Source organism: Mya arenaria, chromosome 1 (assembly GCF_026914265.1).
Source record: "Mya arenaria isolate MELC-2E11 chromosome 1, ASM2691426v1".
In the NCBI taxonomy this organism is placed as follows: domain Eukaryota; kingdom Metazoa; phylum Mollusca; class Bivalvia; order Myida; family Myidae; genus Mya; species Mya arenaria.
The window spans coordinates 2,599,266-2,621,029 of record NC_069122.1 but is presented as its reverse complement, the minus strand read 5'-3'; the positions used below and the strand labels follow the sequence as shown (position 1 = coordinate 2,621,029).

General features: G+C 34.3%; 1 protein-coding gene across 1 annotated transcript; it reads right to left on the bottom strand.

Annotated features, from left to right (window-relative positions):
* On the bottom strand, positions 1–21,696 carry LOC128232169 (chondroitin sulfate glucuronyltransferase-like). The gene is made up of 6 exons (XM_052945575.1): positions 20,693–21,696; positions 8,229–8,357; positions 7,445–7,584; positions 6,551–6,669; positions 5,911–6,024; positions 1–4,127 (listed from the first exon to the last, which is right to left on the bottom strand). The coding sequence occupies exons 1-6, from the start codon at positions 21,452–21,454 to the stop codon at positions 2,866–2,868; spliced, it is 2,526 nt and encodes an 841-aa protein (XP_052801535.1). The 5' UTR covers positions 21,455–21,696; the 3' UTR covers positions 1–2,865.
* Positions 21,697–21,764: the final 68 nt, after the last annotated feature.

Here is a 21,764-nt window from a genome sequence, read left to right as displayed (position 1 = left end):
AACTTTTATACATACTGGCAGTTCCAATATTAAGGGGGGGGGCAAAGGGGTATAACTTTTATACATACTGGCAGTTCCAATATTAAGGGGGGGGGGGCAAAAGGGTATAACTTTTATACATACTGGCAGTTCCAATATTAAGGGGGGGGGGGGCAAAGGGGTATAACTTTTATACATACTGGCAGTTCCAATATTAAGGGGGGGGGGCAAAAGGGTATAACATTTATACATACTGGCAGTTCCAATATTAAGGGGGGGGGCAAAGGGGCAACTAAAACAGTGCAAGAACAAAAAGAACAAAAACTAAATCAATTTTGAACAATGAAAGCAAATAACATCATGGGTATTATAACTTCAAAGTATAGAAGAAACGCATGTAAAAGTTGTAATACTATTATGATCATATCAAAACTAGCAGACTACTGTACCTGACTACAGAGAGACTGGATACATTGAAGCACCATCAAGTTATATCAACAGGTAACTCATTTTGATTTAGTTATATACGAAGACAAACATGAACAGTTGATATATTCATACAATGTAAAATTAATGTACCATGGTAAGTTATTCTTATAAGGCCACAAAGTACAGTTTGTTTGACTTTTCACTACCATATGTAAGTGTGGGTTGGTATGTTAGTGGGGGGGGGGGGGGGGGGTATGTACTTACCCCTTAATTATGTGATAAAAGCAGATTTATATATATATATATATATTTATAACCACTGAAGCTTCATGATCAAAGATATTTCTGTGAGTCGGGCAGGAAATGCAAAACAAGATGATTACTCATTGTGGCCTTACCAGTGATTGCACATAAAAAAACAGACTGCTTCTAACGTAATTCGAAAAGAAGCAATTTTTAAAGATCCATTAATTCTGGATTTTAAAACTGTCAGATGAAATCCATCTTTAGCATAGTTAAAATGTTGTGTTGTTGAAGACTTTAGTTAACAACATGTAAATGCAACAATAAACAATAATACCGTTATTGAAGTACAATACAATCTTTGTCATATATAACAATATAAATCAATAAAATAGTGGGGGGGGGGATATGTAAAAAAACAACTTATTATTACATACACATGATTAATAGAAATTAGCAAAGTAGGAACAGGTGTGATCACACACAATCAGTGCATTACTTGTAACATGTTTATGAAGGTTTGATGCAAAACAATTTTCTCTTTAAAAAAACATCTTTCTCATGATGAATGACAAAAAAATCATTTGTCTGCAATTGAGGACTATGGGACTATCAAATAATATTGGCTCTACACATCAAATTTACAATACTGGTAAGGATATTGTGGTTTCGATTCCCACCAGGGGACTATTCCCATGGCTTCTCAAAAGTGACACCAGTACTGGTTTCTTAAAAAGAAACGGACTCAAGGTGATTTATAACCTGTCATCTTTTATAACATGCGAGCTAGACGAAATTAAAACAACAAAAAATACAACATGGCGTATTGTTACAGCCCTATAAAAATTTATGTAATTATAAACATCGTTTGAACATAATAGACCAATTTCTTTGCTTGCACAGTTACTTTTGTGCGCATGTAAGCAAAAACATTAACTTGACAAAAAAAGGAAAACTAATCACCTGAACAACATCAGACAGTCGTATAATACTGATTATGTCTATGGTTTGGTTAGAGTAACTTCAGTAAGCCAAAATGTTCATCAAATCAAACTATTTAATGTGCAAACAGGCTGTACGATAATCTGTCAATAACTTAGACAATTGGCGTCAGATCTTAAACCTCAATAATGCCCCGTTATATATAACTTTTCACACATTTAACAAATTGTTCTATACAAAACAAGGTTTCTATACAGATGTTTATCAAATTTTACTTAAGATAGTATGTGGTTATTTTACGCAGAATAGGATAAAATAACTGCCCAAGTAGTTTATATATCTACATAACATTTTGACACTATTTTCCAAGTCCAATTTAGGCTGATTTCAATAGATATTAAAAAAAATTGAAAATAAAATAAGATTTTAACTGATTTAATTCACCATTTTTATCCCTGCGTCTTATCTATATACATGTAGATCCAAGCATATTAAATTATATTATCTACAGTTTGCTATTGTAGTACAGAATAATTACTACCAAAGTCTATCATGCAAACAGGTCAAATATAAAGCATTCAATGCCCACGATTTAAAGGTAAAACATGAATATCTGTTACAGCAACAAACATCAGATCATACACGTACTGTACATGTGAAATACTATTTCAACCTAAAACAACACCACACTTATTTGGCACATAAATATGATTTTGATTGTTCAAGTGAATACAATCTGGCAGCCTCAAGCTCAGATCTATAACAAGGTGTGTGATGCTGAAATATGCAACAAAAGTATTCATTCTTAACTAGTCCACAAAGTGAACAGAAATGCTTATTAAAGCAAAAATATAGAAAAATGTCAAGAATTTGTAAAAGCTATCATTCAAAAAAGAAAATCACAAAAATAAATATTTACACTGCCCTGGTCTTTAATGTAAAGAAAAATTAATATTTATTTCGCATGAACTGCTAGGTATTATGACATCGGTGTTCATTTAATTCAAGCACTCTTAATTGGACAATGGAAATACGCGATTTTATTTGACCGGAGTTACGTGCTTGATGGATTTTCAAAATTACTTTGGAGCGTTCATACTGCATGAACACACGAAAAATATTAATTTATCCTAAAATATACTAAATTGCATATGTACATGTATAATATATGAATTTAAATGACATCTTCAAAACAATTGAATACATCTGACAATTTCTCTCACAAAACATTAAAATCGCAAACCTCTACTACATTGTTCACTAATCGACTAGTTAGGCCCTATTTTTATTCCCCATGACGATCATGCCCTCTGCTATGGGGTCAGTGTCATGGGCAGGACCAAGGTTAGCCTGGTGGACCCTTAATTCCCCTGGGTGGGGCCCATCTTCCATTTCCTGCTGAACTATAGGGACCGGGGCAGCTCTTACCCGAGGGTAACTATCCCCAGAGCGGGAAGGTTTCCCTGACTGGGAAATCACTTCATGTCTCTGCTCGTATATCAGTAAAGCGAGATGGTGTTGGCTGGCGAGGCCTTCTGTATTACTGGTTACACATTGCTGGTATTTCTCTGTGTCTACGCGCGGATCGCACATCAAATTCATCCACTTTAGTTTAAGATTTGGCTCTACTGCTCTAAACACATGTAAATTCTTGTAGGAAACAAACATGGAAAAAATGTCACCTGACCTCGCTGTGTCGTGTGTGATTGTCTTCCTGGCGTTTTTGTAATCGGAGATGTAAAAGCCGGCATGATCGACTGACTTTGTGCTGAATATTCCAAGCCTTTGACCAACCTCTACAGACGATGGGTAAGGCTTCTTGTTGTATATTAGGTTAGGCTTATACTGCCAGAATCCCATTGGAAAGAATACTTGCTTGCCCTTAATGGTATTCATACGCACTCTGTTGAAAAATGTACTGGTCAAGTCTACGGATATCTCCATGTTCACTGTTGTCAACAGAATAAGTACTTCGGTCTGGAATTCACCGATGAGTTCATCGACAATGTTAATATCTGACACAACATTCTGCAATGCCTTCCAACTTAATTTTCCTTTGGTGTCATATCTTGTATTGTGGTCACTGATCAAAGCTTTCGCCCTAGCAAACTGGTCCCTGGACCTAACCTCGCCAGGCCCCATAGAAGGGTACAGGAAAGCCACAATTAGTCGTACATCTTCTGGATTCTGCAGACACGCCCGAGCATAAGATGCGATAAAATCATCAAACAAGTCTACATCGTTAACATTCAGTGGTAATATAATATTAACCATCATGCTTTCTGTGACATAGGGCATAGGAACAAGCTCGACCTTGCCGAAAGGTCGTACTAGGTGAACCCGCTTGACCGTCTCCGTGTTTTGGTGTTGCCGGTCAGCTAGAAGTAGGTCAAGGACATACTCCATGCCTCTTGTTGGGTCAAACCTCCGGTAACCATTCAAAATGTGTTTGATGTGGAATCGGGAGTGATATTTCTTGTCAAGATGGAGTTTTGCCATGTTCTTGGTGTCTGCTATGTCCTGTCTGTCAACACCTAGAAAATAAAGTAGTACAATACAGTTTTAAATCAATTTAAATGATTGTTTCAACTATTCAATTTTCAATTCAAAACAGCTGTGCTTGTTTATATCACTAATGTCTGTAGGAACATTTGTTAAAGGCTTTGATAAATGAGGATTCACAAGTTAACTTAAGTTAACTAATATAGACTGTATCACATCATTTGGTGGGCAGTTTCATCGAGAAAAGGTACAAGCATCTTTATTCAAAGTCGGGTATATGCTAACACGAAACATTAGCTAAATGAGCTATTTCCAAGAACCCTAGGAAAAAAAATTCAACAGTGTAGTACAACTATTGATAACCTGTCCTAGGTACGGAAATGTTGGAAAATAGCTCATTGAGCTAATGTTTCTTGTTAACACATACCCGACATTAAATAAAGATTCTTGTTTCTTGTATCTTGTACTGATAACCTTCTAGGACTTGTAATGAACTGTCCCTCCATCTAAGTCAATGGTTTACAGCAATAGATTGAATGTTGACTTGTATCTTGTACTGATAACCTTCTAGGACTTGTAATGAACTGTCCCTCCATCTAAGTCAATGGTTTACAGCAATAGATTGAATGTTGACTTGTATCTTGTACGGATAACCTTCTAGGACTTGTAATGAACTGTCCCTCCATCTAAGTCAATGGTTTACAGCAATAGATTGAATGTTGACTTGTATCTTGCACAGATAACCTTCTAGGACTTGTAATGAACTGTCCCTCCATCTAAGTCAATGGTTTACAGCAATAGATTGAATGTTGACTTGTATCTTGTATGGATAACCTTCTAGGACTTGTAATGAACTGTCCATCCATCTAAGTCAATGGTTTACAGCAATAGATTGAATGTTGACTTGTATCTTGTACGGATAACCTTCTAGGACTTGTAATGAACTGTCCATCCATCTAAGTCAATGGTTTACAGCAATAGATTGAATGTTGACTTGTATCTTGTACAGATAACCTTCTAGGACTTGTAATGAACTGTCCATCGATCTAAGTCAATGGTTTACAGCAATAGATTGAATGTTGACTTGTATCTTGTACGGATAACCTTCTAGGACTTGCAATGAACTGTCCCTCCATCTAAGTCAATGGTTTACAGCAATAGATTGAATGTTGACTTGTATCTTGTATGGATAACCTTCTAGGACATGTAATGAACTGTCCCTCCATCTAAGTCAATGGTTTACAGCAATAGATTGAATGTTGACTTGTATCTTATACGGATAACCTTCTAGGACTTGTAATGAACTGTCCCTCCATCTAGGTCAATGGTTTACAGCAATAGATTGAATGTTGACTTGTATCTTGTACAGATAACCTTCTAGGACTTGCAATGAACTGTCCCTCCATCTAAGTCAATGGTTTACAGCAATAGATTGAATGTTGACTTGTATCTTGTACGGATAACCTTCTAGGACTTGCAATGAACTGTCCCTCCATCTAAGTCAATGGTTTACAGCAATAGATTGAATGTTGACTTGTATCTTGTACAGATAACCTTCTAGGACATGTAATGAACTGTCCCTCCATCTAAGTCAATGGTTTACAGCAATAGATTGAATGTTGACTCTTGTATCTTGTACGGATAACCTTCTAGGACATGTAATGAACTGTCCCTCCATCTAAGTCAATGGTTTACAGCAATAGATTGAATGTTGACTTTTATCTACAATATGGTCTTGAAATACAAATGTAATATATTTTATAGCTGAATAGCTTTATTAGTTATATATAACTATTAAAGGAGAGAAACACAAACCTGATATTTCCTGGATATTGGAGAGCTCGTTATTGAGGTAAAGGTGGGTCTCTGTGAAGTATGTCCACTGTATGACAGAGTAGCGGTTCACTGGCTTGTAAGGCTGATTGACACCTAGAGAGGATAAAACAGCGTAACTACATGGTACAGTGTAGACAAGAGTGTCATGGAGAGTGAACGCCACGCCAACGCTAGTCTGTTGGTGTTTTTTCCGTTGAAAAAGGAGCATAACTCAAAAATGAATGGAAGTTATTAAGTCAATTAAGCCAGAGTTATGGTTCTTGCTATACATGTATATTTTGACTCGGGCAATATGTGAACTAACTTTCATTTGAAAACCTTGAATGGTTTTTGATGTACAGCCAAGGTAAAAAGTTTTTGCAAAATGACAAAATGACATCAAGGATATGACAATACTTTAACTTTTCCTTCAAAAAAAGGGAATACCGTTTTATACCATGTACAGGACGCTAGCAATCTGAGTAAAATTACAAAACTCAATGTGTGACAACCAATATCGAGCAGTCAGGAGATGACAAATGCCCAGGCTGTTTTTGTTTTAAACAACCTGACCCATTTAATCAAGCAAAACTAAGGGAGATAAATATAACTGAAGAGGTTTAGTGGGAACGACCCATACCAAGTGGCCAGGACAGGCTGTCCTTTCCTCCCGGGGAATTTTCACTGAGATCTACGATGTCACGCTCTAATGCTTCGATCTCAGCACGCGTTTCATTCAAGTCCACGTAACAGAAGTACCTGTAAATAACAGACAACATCAAAAACCAATTCATTTATCATACTTCCATAAAAAATGATCCTTAGTTAATTTACCAAGAATTCTAACATGTTTTCCTTGCTTTAAACAACATTGAGATTTTATGAGGCAATTTTAGAGTGCTTAAAGCTATGCATTTTTATCAGCATTGATCAATATTCAGCACCATTATACCAAAAGGCAAAGTTCTTGTATCTTGTTAGCTTATGCAGCCAATTGTATAAAACTTTTGTGTTGTGTAAGCCTTGCCCATTCAGCGAGTGCTCCATTAAGATTGGTAGTCATTTTATGTTTTTGGAGCAAAGTGCACAGACAGAATGTAACCCTGGTTAGAGCTACCCTGGTTCTTAATGTGCACCAGTGTATAGCACACGGGAACCCCATTTAACCTCCTTCCCAGATGATGATTAGTATTTTTTAGTGATGCGACGGGGAATCGAACCTGGGACCCCTGGATTGATAGCCAAGTGTGTTACCACTTGACCATAGATCTGCCACATAAAAACTTTGTTCAGTTGTCCCCTTTTTATCTTTTTGCTTGTTGAATCATTGAAACAATTTTTTTTATTGGTTAGTATTTATTATAGGATAGATATTGACCAATCAATAAACATTATTGATAACTTCAACTAAACAGAAAGCTGTACCCTTTTAAAACAGTTGGCTGCCGGTGATCTAGATCCAGGATCAATGTTCATATAGTATCCTGTTTCAAATGCAAAGACTAAGTCTACCACTTATAGACATGTACTCTACCTGTGAAGTTTGTAGTGAGAGATGTCGTCTGGCATTGGATAGAACACGAGGGACATGTTAAACTCGGAATCAAGCTTTAGGCGATCCAGATCTGTATCGGAATCAAAGTCCTCAAGATGGAAATACTGCAATGTCTGCTCCTAAGAAGAAATGTTGGATTAAAAATACATGCAGACGTTTAATACATGCAGACGTTTATCAGCTGATAAACAATAATAATTGCAATTACATGTTTTATTTACATGTACTATGTAGTTTCCAGCATCATGAAGCACTTTGTATGGAAGAACAATTTTAATTTCTTAGGTACAACAAGTGTTAAGGGGGTCTTAGTCCGGCCTTCTGTGGGTGTTTTTGTTCCTATACTGGTTGGTAAAGGTACATTCAACACACACACACACACATATGTATCTATCTATATATATATATATATAGGATCAGAAATAAAAGGAAGGGAAGTTAAGCAGCGACATACTTCAGAAAGATACCAGGAGAAGTCATTAATTTAGATATAATTCATCAAATATGCATACTGAAAGATCACTCAAACCAAATGTAAAATGTTAGCAATGTGTAACCTTCATTGCAATCTTCACAACTTAATATTTTATCTCATCTCCAATTCGTAAACAATGTCATTTTCTTAAATTCTTAATCCTAAATCCTTGTTTCAAAATTTTTCTCTGGGTCCCGAGGATTTCGGACTAATGGTGTTTAAATGTATTGTCTTGTCAGAATAAATAAGAATACTTATTCATGTTCATGTTCATGTGTTGTATCTTACCCCAGCCTTCTGTGCACACAGTCTCTGTGAGGTCTGATGTATACATCGCCCCAGGGTCACGCTCGGGTTGTCAGGGTGGATGTGGGTCGTGCACCAGTCCAGCTGGCCCAAAACTGCGGACATCACAGACTGAAAACCACAGGGAATAATATAAGAACATTTTAAAAGGTACTACATAAATGTTTTCATCACCTGCAGGTCATGCTGGGCTTGTCAAGGTGAACCAAACTTAAGCTGGCCGAGCACAGCTGACATAACAGAATGTATTTGCAACATGTTGATTCTTTATAGGCATGAAATCAGTACTTTTGAATAATGTATAATAATATTATATTTATGAAGCAGTCTTGGCCAAAAAACAAGTCATATAAAAAGAGCCCTCTCAGATCAATTGTAGAGCTGAAAAACATAAATCTTGATGTGCCTTAAATATATATATATATATGGTTTAGTTGGCCGAGTAGCCCAGACCGAAGTATTTCAAAACTACTCAAGTTACATGTAGTACTTAACTGAACCCAGTACACTAAAATATTCTGTATACCTAAAAGGAGCAAGTAAATCATGTTTATAACTCATATGAAACTCTCAATTATATTCCTACATATATATACATTTTGTAGATAAATTTTGAGCAATAACTCTTCAAGCATATTTTCACTCTATAATAAACAAAAAATCCACCAAATATTCTCAATTGACCAAGATTTATATCAACCAAAACTGTGGGAAAAGGTACTTTTAAAACATTAAAATGCTGTAAAATTGAGAGTAATGACTTGTGTACTGGTAATCAGACATCGTAATACAATGTACACATATTACTGATGCTGGTAATATGTGAGGCCCTAATGGAGGTACCATAAAGGTTTTATTGTGATATAGGGGACATATACTATAAATAAAAGGCCCTCATGGAGGTACCATTACAAAGTTTTTATTGTGATATTGGGGACATATAATAAGAGGCCCTGATGGAGGTACCATTACAAAGTTTTTATTGTCATATTGGGGATATATATAAAATAAGAGGCCCTCATGGAGGTACCATTACAAAGTTTTTATTGTGATATAGGGCATATATATAGAATAAGAGGCCCTGATGGAGGTACCCTTACAAAGTTTTTATTGTGATATTGGGGACATATAATAAGAGGCCCTGATTTTATTGTGATATTGGGGACATATAATAAGAGGCCCTGATGGAGGTACCATTACAAAGTTTTTATTGTCATATTGGGGATATATATAAAATAAGAGGCCCTCATGGAGGTACCATTACAAAGTTTTTATTGTGATATAGGGCATATATATAGAATAAGAGGCCCTGATGGAGGTACCATTACCAAGTTTTTATTGTGATATTGGGGACATATAATAAGAGGCCCTGATTTTATTGTGATATTGGGGACATATAATAATGATATATATCAGAGTGACTGGACAGAAAGAATTCTGTTTAGTTACATGTCTATGTAAATAAAGCCTGTGATTTAAATTATATACTGAACTACATGGAGAAATGCATGTCATTGACGGGGTCTTACATCTGTATAACATTAACCTTAACACTGGCCAGTGGGCTATGTACTCTCTAGAGAGTAACTAGGGTATGTGCACTTTAAAAATCATAGTGCTGAAAGCACTGATGGACTAGGGCTTCATTCAGGGGAATGTTGACAACCATATTCTAAGCATTGAAAAAATCGCCTCACATCACAAGGGGTCACTGTTTAATGGGCTAGCTTAAACTTTAGACTAAAACTGCTTGCAAGCTGCAAAGGAATTTTGAAAAATCTAGTTAAGTGTGTGTAAAGTGAGGTGGGTAGGGGGGGGGGGGCACACATACTTCTTTAATTTGATCAAATCCTTCTATATCAAAGGTCTGTTATTTGCAGTTTCAGAGAAGATTTTCAATGATGTAATTATATACTATATAGAAAACCTGTCACCTCTTTTCCAGGGGAGCTTTAAACCACAGGGCCATACTTTGAACAATCTTTGTAAAAGACATAGATCTACATTGTACACCTATGCCAGACTGCATACACAATGCTATTAGGTAAGTAATTTTTATTTAAAAAGAGAAGAATTATTTTCTCCCTCTTAATTTGTGCTTGGTATTCAATTCATATAACATGTTACCATGATAACTTAGTGCTGTTGATAAATATTAGGCACTGCCTTCTGTCTAATGCTATTCATATTACTGCTGCAGACTTTTGTACATAACAAAGCAAGTTTAGTAGACTAAGATGAGATGAATATCGTTATTAAAGTATAAAATATTGAAATGTCTTTTAAATACTTTGACCATCAAATTTCATAACATGGTGTCAGCAGTTCATCACATTTTTAGTTAGAATGGAATACCAAACATAATTTTTTTCTTTATTATATACCCATCATCAATCCACATGCAATACATATCACAAAATACTTTAACCCATATTCCGCTCCAGTGCAATACGGCCATATACCACTCTTGTGACGTCACGTCATAACAAGTATGTTGCGCAATATTAAATTGACGTCATTAAACCAATGAGTGCATCCTTAAAATGAAATTTATTATGCAAAGATGTGGCTTCTAAGTGATCTAATCAGTAATGTATATAATAAAAGGGTTATTAGTACTGCGTTTTGATCCGGATATGGCGGAATGTCATATTTCATTCAGGTAGTTTTTTGTAAATTTGATTTTACTCGGCTTGTGCCTTGTGAAATCCGAATCTGCAAAAATCTACTTGTAAAATGCAACTACATACAAGATGCTTAAGGAAGTAGTTTGGAAAAATTAAGAATTATTTTCTCCATCTTAATTTATATGCATTAGATAACTCAATAATTGCAGCAATTGGCCATTCTTGTATTGTTATCTGTCACTGTCCTGATAGCTCCCTATCTCAATAGATGCAAAAGGTTGTACATGTAGGTTCATGATTCTCCTGGTCCAATATGTAATACAGAAAGAAGATGTTGAATGTAGAATCAAGAAGCTTTCTTTTCAGGCACTCCAAATTGAATAGTACTGTAACATTTGGAGTGCCAAGAATTTGATGGATTCCTAGGCAACAGGTATCAGGTGTTGCAGTACATTTGGCAAAAACTTTTCACCCCTCCTTGTAAATCTAAAAAAGCTTTCAGGGCTTTTTCTGCCCATTTTGGGAAAAAGACCCTAGACATTTTGGGAAATTTTGCGTCGTGAAAATGCCAAAATTGGGAAATTTTACAGTTAAAAGAAAAAGCTGTCTAGTCTCCTGCGAATTAGGTAATGAATTAATATTAGTTGTTTTCCCCTTTAAAAGACCCACAATGGCTGAAATATCAATCATTGGGGTGTAAATATCTATTGCAATAAATCATGACAGATAATATTTCATATTTCCGATTTCTGAATGTGATGAAAATCAATGATTTCTGAGTTAAATTACCAAAAAAACTTCACATGACATAATTTATTAGGATGTTGAAAATGAACCAGTACAGGTAAAAATAATTTCTAAAAAAAAAAAAATTTTTTTTTTTTTTTTTTTTTTTTGGATTGGGATTTTTTTCTGAAGATTGGGAAAAATATCTTATATTTTGCTTTGGGAATGGGTCCGATAGTCGGACCCGTGGGTACTATAGAAAAAGCCCTGGCTTTCATTTCGCAAAAGTAGTTCATATAACTATATTAAGGTTGCTAAATCAGAGTTTGAATAATTCTACAAACTAGATGTGCCTTTAATTGCAGCAATTTGAACTCAAACTCATAATATCAATTAAGCTGGTTAAGCAATACTGCAGTTCTTTGGTGTGGGGATTGCTTTATTTACTTTTATAAACAAACAGTTCTTGCGTCGGAAAGTACAATGTATTAATATGCATTTTTCTTGCCCTGACTCCATCCAAGCCTTAAATCTTAGATCAACATGTACATGGGGCTGTGTGATATCAAAGAGAACTATAAATTATGTTCAATTTAGTGTCACTTATGATATTTCATTCCACATACAAAAACACTAACATGTTCATTAAAACCAATATCCTATGTTATGATAAAACCATTGCCAAGTTGGTAATTTGAAAAGACAAGAAATTATATCTGGTCAGGGTTTGACATAGTCTTTCTAGACAGCGTGCTGGACTTGTTTTGCATTTACATGTACTTTAAAAATCTTCAAAAGCTAAACTGAACAAGACTGGAGCAAAAAACTTACAATACCAAAAGGGGTTTTAAAGACTTATGAGATCATTCTCACATCACCTATACCATTAGTTCTTATCTACAAACTTACGTCAACATAATAATTAATGTTTTACATAAATATTGCAATGAATAAAACATATTGCAATAAGTGCCAATAACATAGCAATCAAGTATGATCACTATAGGCCTAAACATGAGATTTCAACATTTCCTGATAAACAATAAAATATTTTACTTAACAATTTTCTCATTATTTACACAAGCTGAAAAAATGGTCTCTTTTTGAATACTTCACATATTTCATGGCTTTCATTATTCAAACTAACATTTCGCTTGTTATTTCAATATTCAATGATTTTGTAAACATTCATAAATGATGGTTAAAATTAACATTTATGCTAATCATGCCTACCAAAAGCACCTGACTGACCAATCAGTATCCAATTTTGGCAGGGCTTATTGGTGGTTCATTGAAATCAATCATGACCTCCCACAATCTGCACTGATCAACAGTAGTTAATGAGTTGTTTCAATTGTTCTTATTTTCATAAACTTAGAAAACAACTGCAGTGAATAAAATTTATTCCTCATCACTGAGAGAAAGTTAAGAAAAATGAACGAAGCCGAGTTACATCTAGTAGGATATCAAATCCTACAAATGTATTCATCATTTTATATAACCGTATATAGTAAATGTTAAATTTTTGAAAGTCTAAAAAGTTTCATTTTTTTGTATATCAAAAAACATTTGTGTGTATAATTTTGATGATATTTTGTGATTCATTTCATTCTTGTTTCATTTAGTGTTCAATCCCAAGCTTTCTTGTTCACATTTAAGTGCAAAAAAGTCACTTAATAATGATCTGAATAAATTCATTATAATGTAAGGTCACATAAAGGATATATATTGTGCGTTTTAAAAATAACATTTTTTCATCTATTTAAAATTATGTCAAATGTAGTGCATTGAAATTTTATTATGAGTTTAAAGCTGCACTCTCATTTTGACAACTTTTTTATTTTTTGTCTTGGAACGAACCAAATTTTTGCGAAAATCCATGGAAACCAGTTATATAAGACTGCTGACCAAAATTTAGATGGCAGATTTTTATATTTAAGTTAAAGAATTGATGTTTTAAGCATTATTCTTAAACTGTTAGTAATGGTTTAAGCCATAAAACATTAATTTTCGAACAGAAATATGACAAACTACGAGCTGATTGGTTGTCAGCAATCTGATATCATTGGTTTGAAGATGTTTATGCAAAAATTTGCTCTTTCCAAGACAAAAAAAAAGTTGTAAAAACAGTAAATCTGTGAGAGTGAAGCTTTAAACTATGACAGGAATAATTCAAGGGAATGATTTTTTGTGAATTCTAGCATTAAAATTGTCTGAATCGCATGAAAATTTATAAATTATGTAAGGTATTCTCACATTGGTTACACTTTTTAAACTTTGTGCTGTCTTCTCTTTGTTTGTCTCAAATTAATACAGCATTGGCTTCACTTGTTGTTTATGAAAGGGACTGTACACCAGATTGGCACCAAAAAAGTTTTTTTTTCCTGTAACGAATCTAAGGACACTTTTTTAATAAAATATTTTACTCTTTGATATCGTTATTGTAAATAAAATACCAAAATAAAAAAAAAATTGCAGTGAAGTGTCGTATCCAATATGCTATGAAGACTTACTTTTACTGGGTGGAATTTTCCGGATGTATACCTAACTCGCTAATATCATGTAATAACATCAACAGCAAATCACGCATAAGGAATGAATTTTACTCGGTAGACATACCTAGTAATCTTTTTTTAATGGAAAAACAGAAAATAACTGCTATTAATAAATCATTTGTAAACTATGGGGATCATCAGTTAGTAAGTTTCAATGCATTAATTGTACACATCGATACCAAGTTTATGTCAATTTTCTTTAAATTTTTGCTTTTTCATCATTAACTGAGTACAGCCCCTTTAAACTGTACCTTATAATGTCTGTGACTTATCAAATATTTAATAGTAATGGTCTACAACGCACACTTTATTCGCTTTACGTATGAATTCACAAGACATTTCGAATGCGTGACGGGCACCGCGGTTAGCCGATACTGGTTTCTTTTCGGATAAAAGAGAAAGAGGGTACCAGTCTATCAATACAGAGCATTGAACGGAAAAATTTCGCTGCGTACTTTTCCAATATGTTCATATTCTTATTGCATATAATCTGACCGTATGCAAGAACATTCATGTAGTTAACCCGATTAACTCACTCGCTAAGTATGAATTTCTTGTGCTTCATTGAAAGAACATACTGTATTACAGTTAGCTTGAATTGTTAGGAGAACTATTTTTATTGGATGTTTTCATTGTAATCAGTTCCGGTACTACTTTGATTATTCAAATTCGCTAACGGCAATCCAATCAAAATACAGCGTATGAATACATTACGTCAGTGAACCCCCAGATGCGGCTTGAAAATGCAGACATCGCAGTTATGGCTATGAACTAGGCCACAAGTGCCCTATTCCAAACAAGAGGCCCAAAAGGGCCTATGCTCTACTGGCATGGCTTTTGTGGTCATATCAATCCAGAGCATGTATGTATGGGTAAAAGGCAACAGACATATGGTTTATGTTTTGTGTTTGGCTTACCTGAAAACGTAGCACGTTCAACATCTGAGCCCAGAAAGTATTGTAAGCAGATTAGTTCCATGAACTATTTTAATATGTGCCAAGTAAAAGTCATCTGACAAAAAAAAAATGCTTTCAAAACTGTACTCATAGTAAAAATTTCTGTAGTTTTAAAAGTTAAAAAAAGTTGGTCAAAAGGTCAAAGTCAAGGGCATCCTAGGACAACATTGATCAATTTGAACAAACATTCACAATCGATTGTGCTGAGATGGATGCACGGACACACAAAAAGATTTTCAAACCTTTCCAGATTTATGTTTACCGAACCTGTGAACCCTGGGTGTGGCCAGTAATGACACCAGGTGCATAACTTAAACATTCACAACCAATTTTGTTAATATGAATGCGCAAACTACAGAACTTAAAGCTAAAAAATGGCCTTTGGGCTTTCAACAAGAACAAGGCAGAGTAATTCACAAAATCAGCTGCAGAAGCAAAAAGCAAATTGTCTCTCAAAATCCTAGACTTGCAAATTGTCTCCCTTAACTCTAGACTTGAATTTACATGTACATGTAAACTTGGCTAAAAATAGAATTCGCTCATGCAGACCTGGCTAAAAATAGAGAGCATTTCTTTAAAACTTTCATGGCCCATAATCTAGGCATTCATGGGCGGATCTGGCTGGTTTTCGAAAGGAACCGAGCTCTAATGGATATCTAGATACTGTACAAGTTTCATTGAGATACAATAAAAACTGAAGACTGTATCGTGTTCACAACTAATTGTTTACAACCAATTGTTTACACAATAGCATTTTTTTATACTATCAAGGGCCATAATCTAGGCATGCATGGGCGGATCTGGCTGGTTTTCGAAAGGAACCCAGCTCTAATGGATATCTAAATACTGTACAAGTTTCATCGAGATACAATCAAAACTGAAGACTGTATCGTGTTCACAAGCAATTGTTTACAGACGCACGAATGCACGACCGCACGGATGCACATACTACGTACACATTACCATCGCATAAGCTCTTCTGGCCTTTGGCCAGTAGAGCTAAAAACCACTTTACCAATCATTTTCAGACATTTTGAAGCTTTACAAATGGAAACAATTAAAGCAGTTAAAACCTACAAACATCACGAACATTTTAAATAAATTTCCAGCTTACACCTCATAAAATTAGATTAAAAGATAACATTGTGTTATATGATTTTCACCCTGAAATGAGGCCAATTCTTTTCACAAATTGTTCCATGAATCACAGAATTGTCAATTTGAAAGGCTACAGATTCTTAATTGGAATTTAACTATCAAGTACTAAGAAGTTAGTAAGTACAGAAAAAGGTTGTTGGCCTATAATCCTGTGTCATGAAAACCTCCTTAATGGCTGGAGATTTTATACAAAAATCATGTACCAAACGTTTGGACTATGTTAAATAACATCATAAAAGCATCTTATCAATAAATAAAACATACATACATTTGTTATTATTAAACAAATTTGAATTATATGTATATTATGAAAAAAAATTCAGTGTTTATGATGAACACCGAAATTTTGTTTTTAATATAAATGTTATTCAAAATTTGCATAATAATAATACAGCTGTTTATTTCAATTATCTTTATAACACTTCAATAACACATTTCACGCTCTAACCAATTCATAGATAAACAAGACAGTTAGTGTGGCCTGAAACTGTTAAATTGGAGTTATACTGGGTACATTTAAATGTAATCTGTGTTAAATAAATAACCGCCAGCTGTCAGATTTCTGAACCAGACAGAGTTTTAATTGTTTAACTCAAAGTACATGTGTGCACTCACTAAATGCAATACTTAGATATATGGGAAAGTTCTACGATTAGGAAGGGTTTTAGCTTAAATGTGCTGCACCATGTTCATTTGGAAGCACCCTTCAACTCTTGGTCATGAAGACCAGCATAAGCACCTTTCTGTTTCTCCCTGCATACAATTGAATGATTGTAATAATCAATTTTTTAAAAGCTAAGCATATTATCATAAACACAAACAAACTTAATATATCTGGTGGTTGAAACCTAAAACTCCTTTTTTCTCCTATTGAACACATTTTCTAACATAAAGAGTGCTTCTTTCACTCTGCAGCATCCCCCACCCCCCTGCCATTTTGCTAACCTGGAAGATAAACTGTACATGATGATTTGAACAGTATATATTTTCATTTTTACTACATTTAGATATTGATTTATTGGTCCAGTAATGTATGCTGTGATGACTTTTGGTAATGCTACATCAGGCGTGTTTCGAAATAAGATGTCTACAGTACTTATATTGAATACTGTACAGTCCAATTAAGTGCAACCCCCAACTTTCCGTTAACAATGCAGATTTTCATTATGGAGGACAAGAATGTAAATATGACACTATCCATGTTTCTTTGCATTTGACTCTCTGATCCTCCATAGCTGATCAGTGGACTGAAGAATTACAAACACCCGGTCTGTCCGTCTGAGGTGATAACCTTGGGAAACTCAGCAGAAACTGATAAAAAAAAAATCTTTTAAAATTATTATTTGTTTGATCACTTATCCCTAAATGTAGTCCATGATGTCCAGAATACTATTATAACATGTAATTCATTTATTTTTCAGATTTACTAGCAAGAACGACATCTGGTTAGCCATTAAACATATGTGTGCATGTATACATTATTGATGAACATTTCGAAACTAACCAGTTATATTGTTTAAGTTTGTGTTATATTTTTAACTTCTGCATTGTTATTTCTTTTTGAAGGAACATGTTATTTAAATTGAGCTTTATTTGCAATTTATAAAACCACATTAAACATACTTTTCATGTTTTGCATACTGGATGTAGAAAAGATCACAAAGTTATTAGCTTATAATAAATATTTTATAATGAATTCAGTTACTATTAAAGGCCTAAGACATATCTAACAAAAGATAAAAATTAGCATTCTAGCATAAACCCTTTATTTTAATTAATTATCTTTCAACATATTTATTTTTCGTAATAATGTACACAATCCTACCAGTATAAATTTATACTGTGCTTGAAAAGGTCTGGGTGCTAAGTTAGAAAGAGCACTTTTGATACATGCATTGAATGAGCCTTAATGGAGCACTTGCAAGGGCCAATATTCAATTCATATTGTGTTTGTGTTGTAACTTCTTTCAATATTAAAATCTTCTTAATAATATCTTAGCTGTTATCTTCACTTCCAAGTCAAAATTATGTAAAAATTTATTATTTTTATACTTATTTCTGAAAATTGACTTCGTTTAAACAAAAGGGCACAGCAGGGTAATGTAAAATAGAAAAGGGCAGCAGGGTGCCCCACCCTGCTATTTATGCTTAAGTGGAGCACTGTATTTATCTAAATTACTGTACAAAAATATGACAGTCCTGCTATTTCATAAGTACATGTACACTGGACATACAGTGATGTCAATAAGAACCAGCTGTGGGCCAAAATGAATGGTTCAAACACTGGCACCGGATTTTCAAACTTAATCATATTTTTAAAAAATCAAATATTCACATATTCGGTATTATAATTTTTAGTAAGGAATTATAAGGGTTTTTTTTATTTTTTAAAAAATGATTGAGTTTGAAAATCCGGTGCCAGTGGGTTCAAATTGCAATAGGGTTGGTTCAAATTTCGAAAAATAAGGGAATTTTTAAGTATGATAAGTAAAAGATGGTCGGTTACTTGGTTATTTGAGCAGTTCAAAAAACTTATTGAGAACGCTTGACATTCGACTTTATGTACATGTATCTAATTTAGACTAATATAATTTGTAAAATAACTTTTTATAATCATTATAACAGAAAACTAAACTATATTTTCTTTTTTACTTCTTTTGAGTTTTCAGGTTTTCAAACCTTAAGATGGCCCGTCTTTATGCTCCATGTTGCCAATACTCAGAATAGCGGAAACAAGTCTAGATCAGTAAATGCGCATTTGCAGTACTTTAAGCAGGGTTTCCGCCAGCCCTTTATGGCTTGTCGGGCCCGACGTGCCTTCCGCTGGCAAGGCTAATTACCGACACGCGTTAATTATGCCAACATGCTTTAATCCGCGTAGCGACAATCCTTATCAAAACAATCATCAGTTTTGACAATACACACAGTTTTGTTGCGATTGCAACGGTTGACTGACAGCCAGAAGGCGTGTGGGGACTATTAGGGCATTTGTATTTGCCATTCAGGATTGACGACAGCATGAAGGCATGTCAGTGAGGTTCAACAGTGCATTTAACCAAACTCCTATTTTTTTTATCAAAATGGGAATGTGTGAAAAACACAACTGTCGTAATTGCGACCTTCATCCCTATCCTAAAATCATCTATGAAAGCAAAGTAAACAATAAGCGTTACTTGATTTCGGTAACATAAATCATGTGTCGTTGCATTTTGTTTCTTAATCCCGAGTCCGTTTGTTAACCAATTATTAAATTATTAAATTGTAATTGAGAACCGTGTTAAGATATCTGTGTTATTATAAACAAGGGTTATGCTATGTCGTCGTATTTAATTGAGTCGCGTTCCCGTCTTTAGTTTAGTGTAAAGTTATATTTTGTGTTGCTTATTATTAAACTTTGATAATTTTATCGTTCTTTTAATTTATTTAGAAAAAAAGATAAATAAATCTGAAAATACTCATTACATTCCCTTTAAGTTATTATTTAGCCGACTCGGCTTTAAAAATATTAGCTGTTTAAAAATATTAGCTGTTGCAACTTTAAATACGAATACACGCACGTGCAGTTGTTTTGCTCCGGGCTCTTTTGTGTTCCAGCATGCAGCGTGCTTTACACGTTTTGCTGTGACGTCAACGGTGTCAATATAAATAATACCCGCACTAAACGAATCATCAGTCGATCGATATCGTCGATATTGTATTGTCGGAAAACTTGAGAAATACCAATAATTAATGAAGAGAAACCATTAAACCTTTTCAAAAATATTTTTAATGTCAATAGGACTTGAGTTGGTAATTCTAAATCATAGGAACATAACTGTAAACTTGTTTAAAATGCAGGAAATTGCACCATTTTGGATACGAAAATTAAAAAAAAATCTTCTGACATGCCTTATGAAATTCCTGGCGGAAACCCTGGACTTTTCTTCAAAAAACGTCACACACATGTTAAACATGCATTTATTTTAAAATTCATCATGTATATCATTAACCATAAGACATATATGAATGTTGGTAGAAATATTCAAGGGCCTGCATATTTTCATGAATTTTAAAGATTTTGATGCAACATATAAACTAAAAATCCTTAGTTTATAGGAATTAGTCCAACTTTTTTTTGTATGTGTTATGATCTAGCTATGGTATGGCTTTTGTTTTGTTAATTTTGCTTCATCTGATCAGCATCAATGGTTGGACTTTACCTTCCAATGAATCAATAAATGATTTGATTTTAGTTATTTACAGTATGCCCAAATACAACTCTCAGTAATTAATGTCAGTTACGACTTATGAGGAACAAAAAAAAATTGAATGCATTTAAGTAATTATATATAAATGAAACAAAAATAAAATTACGGAACAGAAATTGATTAATTCAAGTTAGAAACTGGCAGTACATTAAGTAATACTTAAATTAAAATATTCACCTGTGAAATCAAAACACCACCTTCCAATGGGCAGATGGTTCTGTCCATGCCAGGTACACCCATGTACACATCTTCCTTTACACTGACGTGTTCAACAAGTTTCATAAACTTTTCTGCTCTCAGATATGTCCTATCTGTCATGAACAAGTAAAAATCATAGCTCTCTGCATAATGTTGCTTGATGTAGCGTAATACATTAACAGGAAGCATTTCAGCTTGCCTGTCATCAAAAGCTACCATTGGCATACCGTTCGGAATTAACTTCGGCTTTTCACTTGTGAAAAATATTGTTTTAGTAACATGGCTGGTTACAGTCTTATCAACCGCTACTCCTAATTTGTCAATTGAATTGGCATTTGACAGCACAGCAACAAATAATTTGTCTCTTATTCCAAGTTCTGTTGAAATATATCTTGGTCTTGCAACCTTTGGTCTCGATGCGCTTCTGTCAATATTGGTGCTAATGTTTGCCAATGGTTTTATTATTCTTGCTTCAAAATCATCATTTTCATTTTCCGCTGCCTTTTCCAGTTTGTTGTTAACTACTGACTGCTTAGAGTTGACGACGCCTTTATCATTATATCCACCCATGTCACAGTTTTCCTCTAGAAAAGGTGCGAACATCATATGTATCGTTATGCCAAGGCAAAGTCCAAGAATTACGGGCAAGATGTGGGGTCTGAAGCACATAAATCTGTGCTGGGCTGGGAACCCAAGCATTTTCAATGCAAAATCGAGACACTTTCTAATGAAATACAACATGTTTGTGTTTGATGGAATCAGCAGGTAATGACCGATCGACGACAAATTAATCTGTCAATTGGTCATGTCTGTCAATGACCGAGTTTCATGTTTCGTTTTGCTGACGTTGTATTTTGGGGAACCTTTAAAATTACTTCAGAAGAACTTATACAAACAAATTTTATCCCAATAACTGTCTGTTTTCTACTCTAGAAGGCATTTAATTGTCCGTCGGGTTGGATTATTTTTCGACTTTCACTAAACAATTTTTTCTCGAAACAGACAACAGTTATCTAACAGAAATAGACAAAACGGATAATGTTCAAACGTA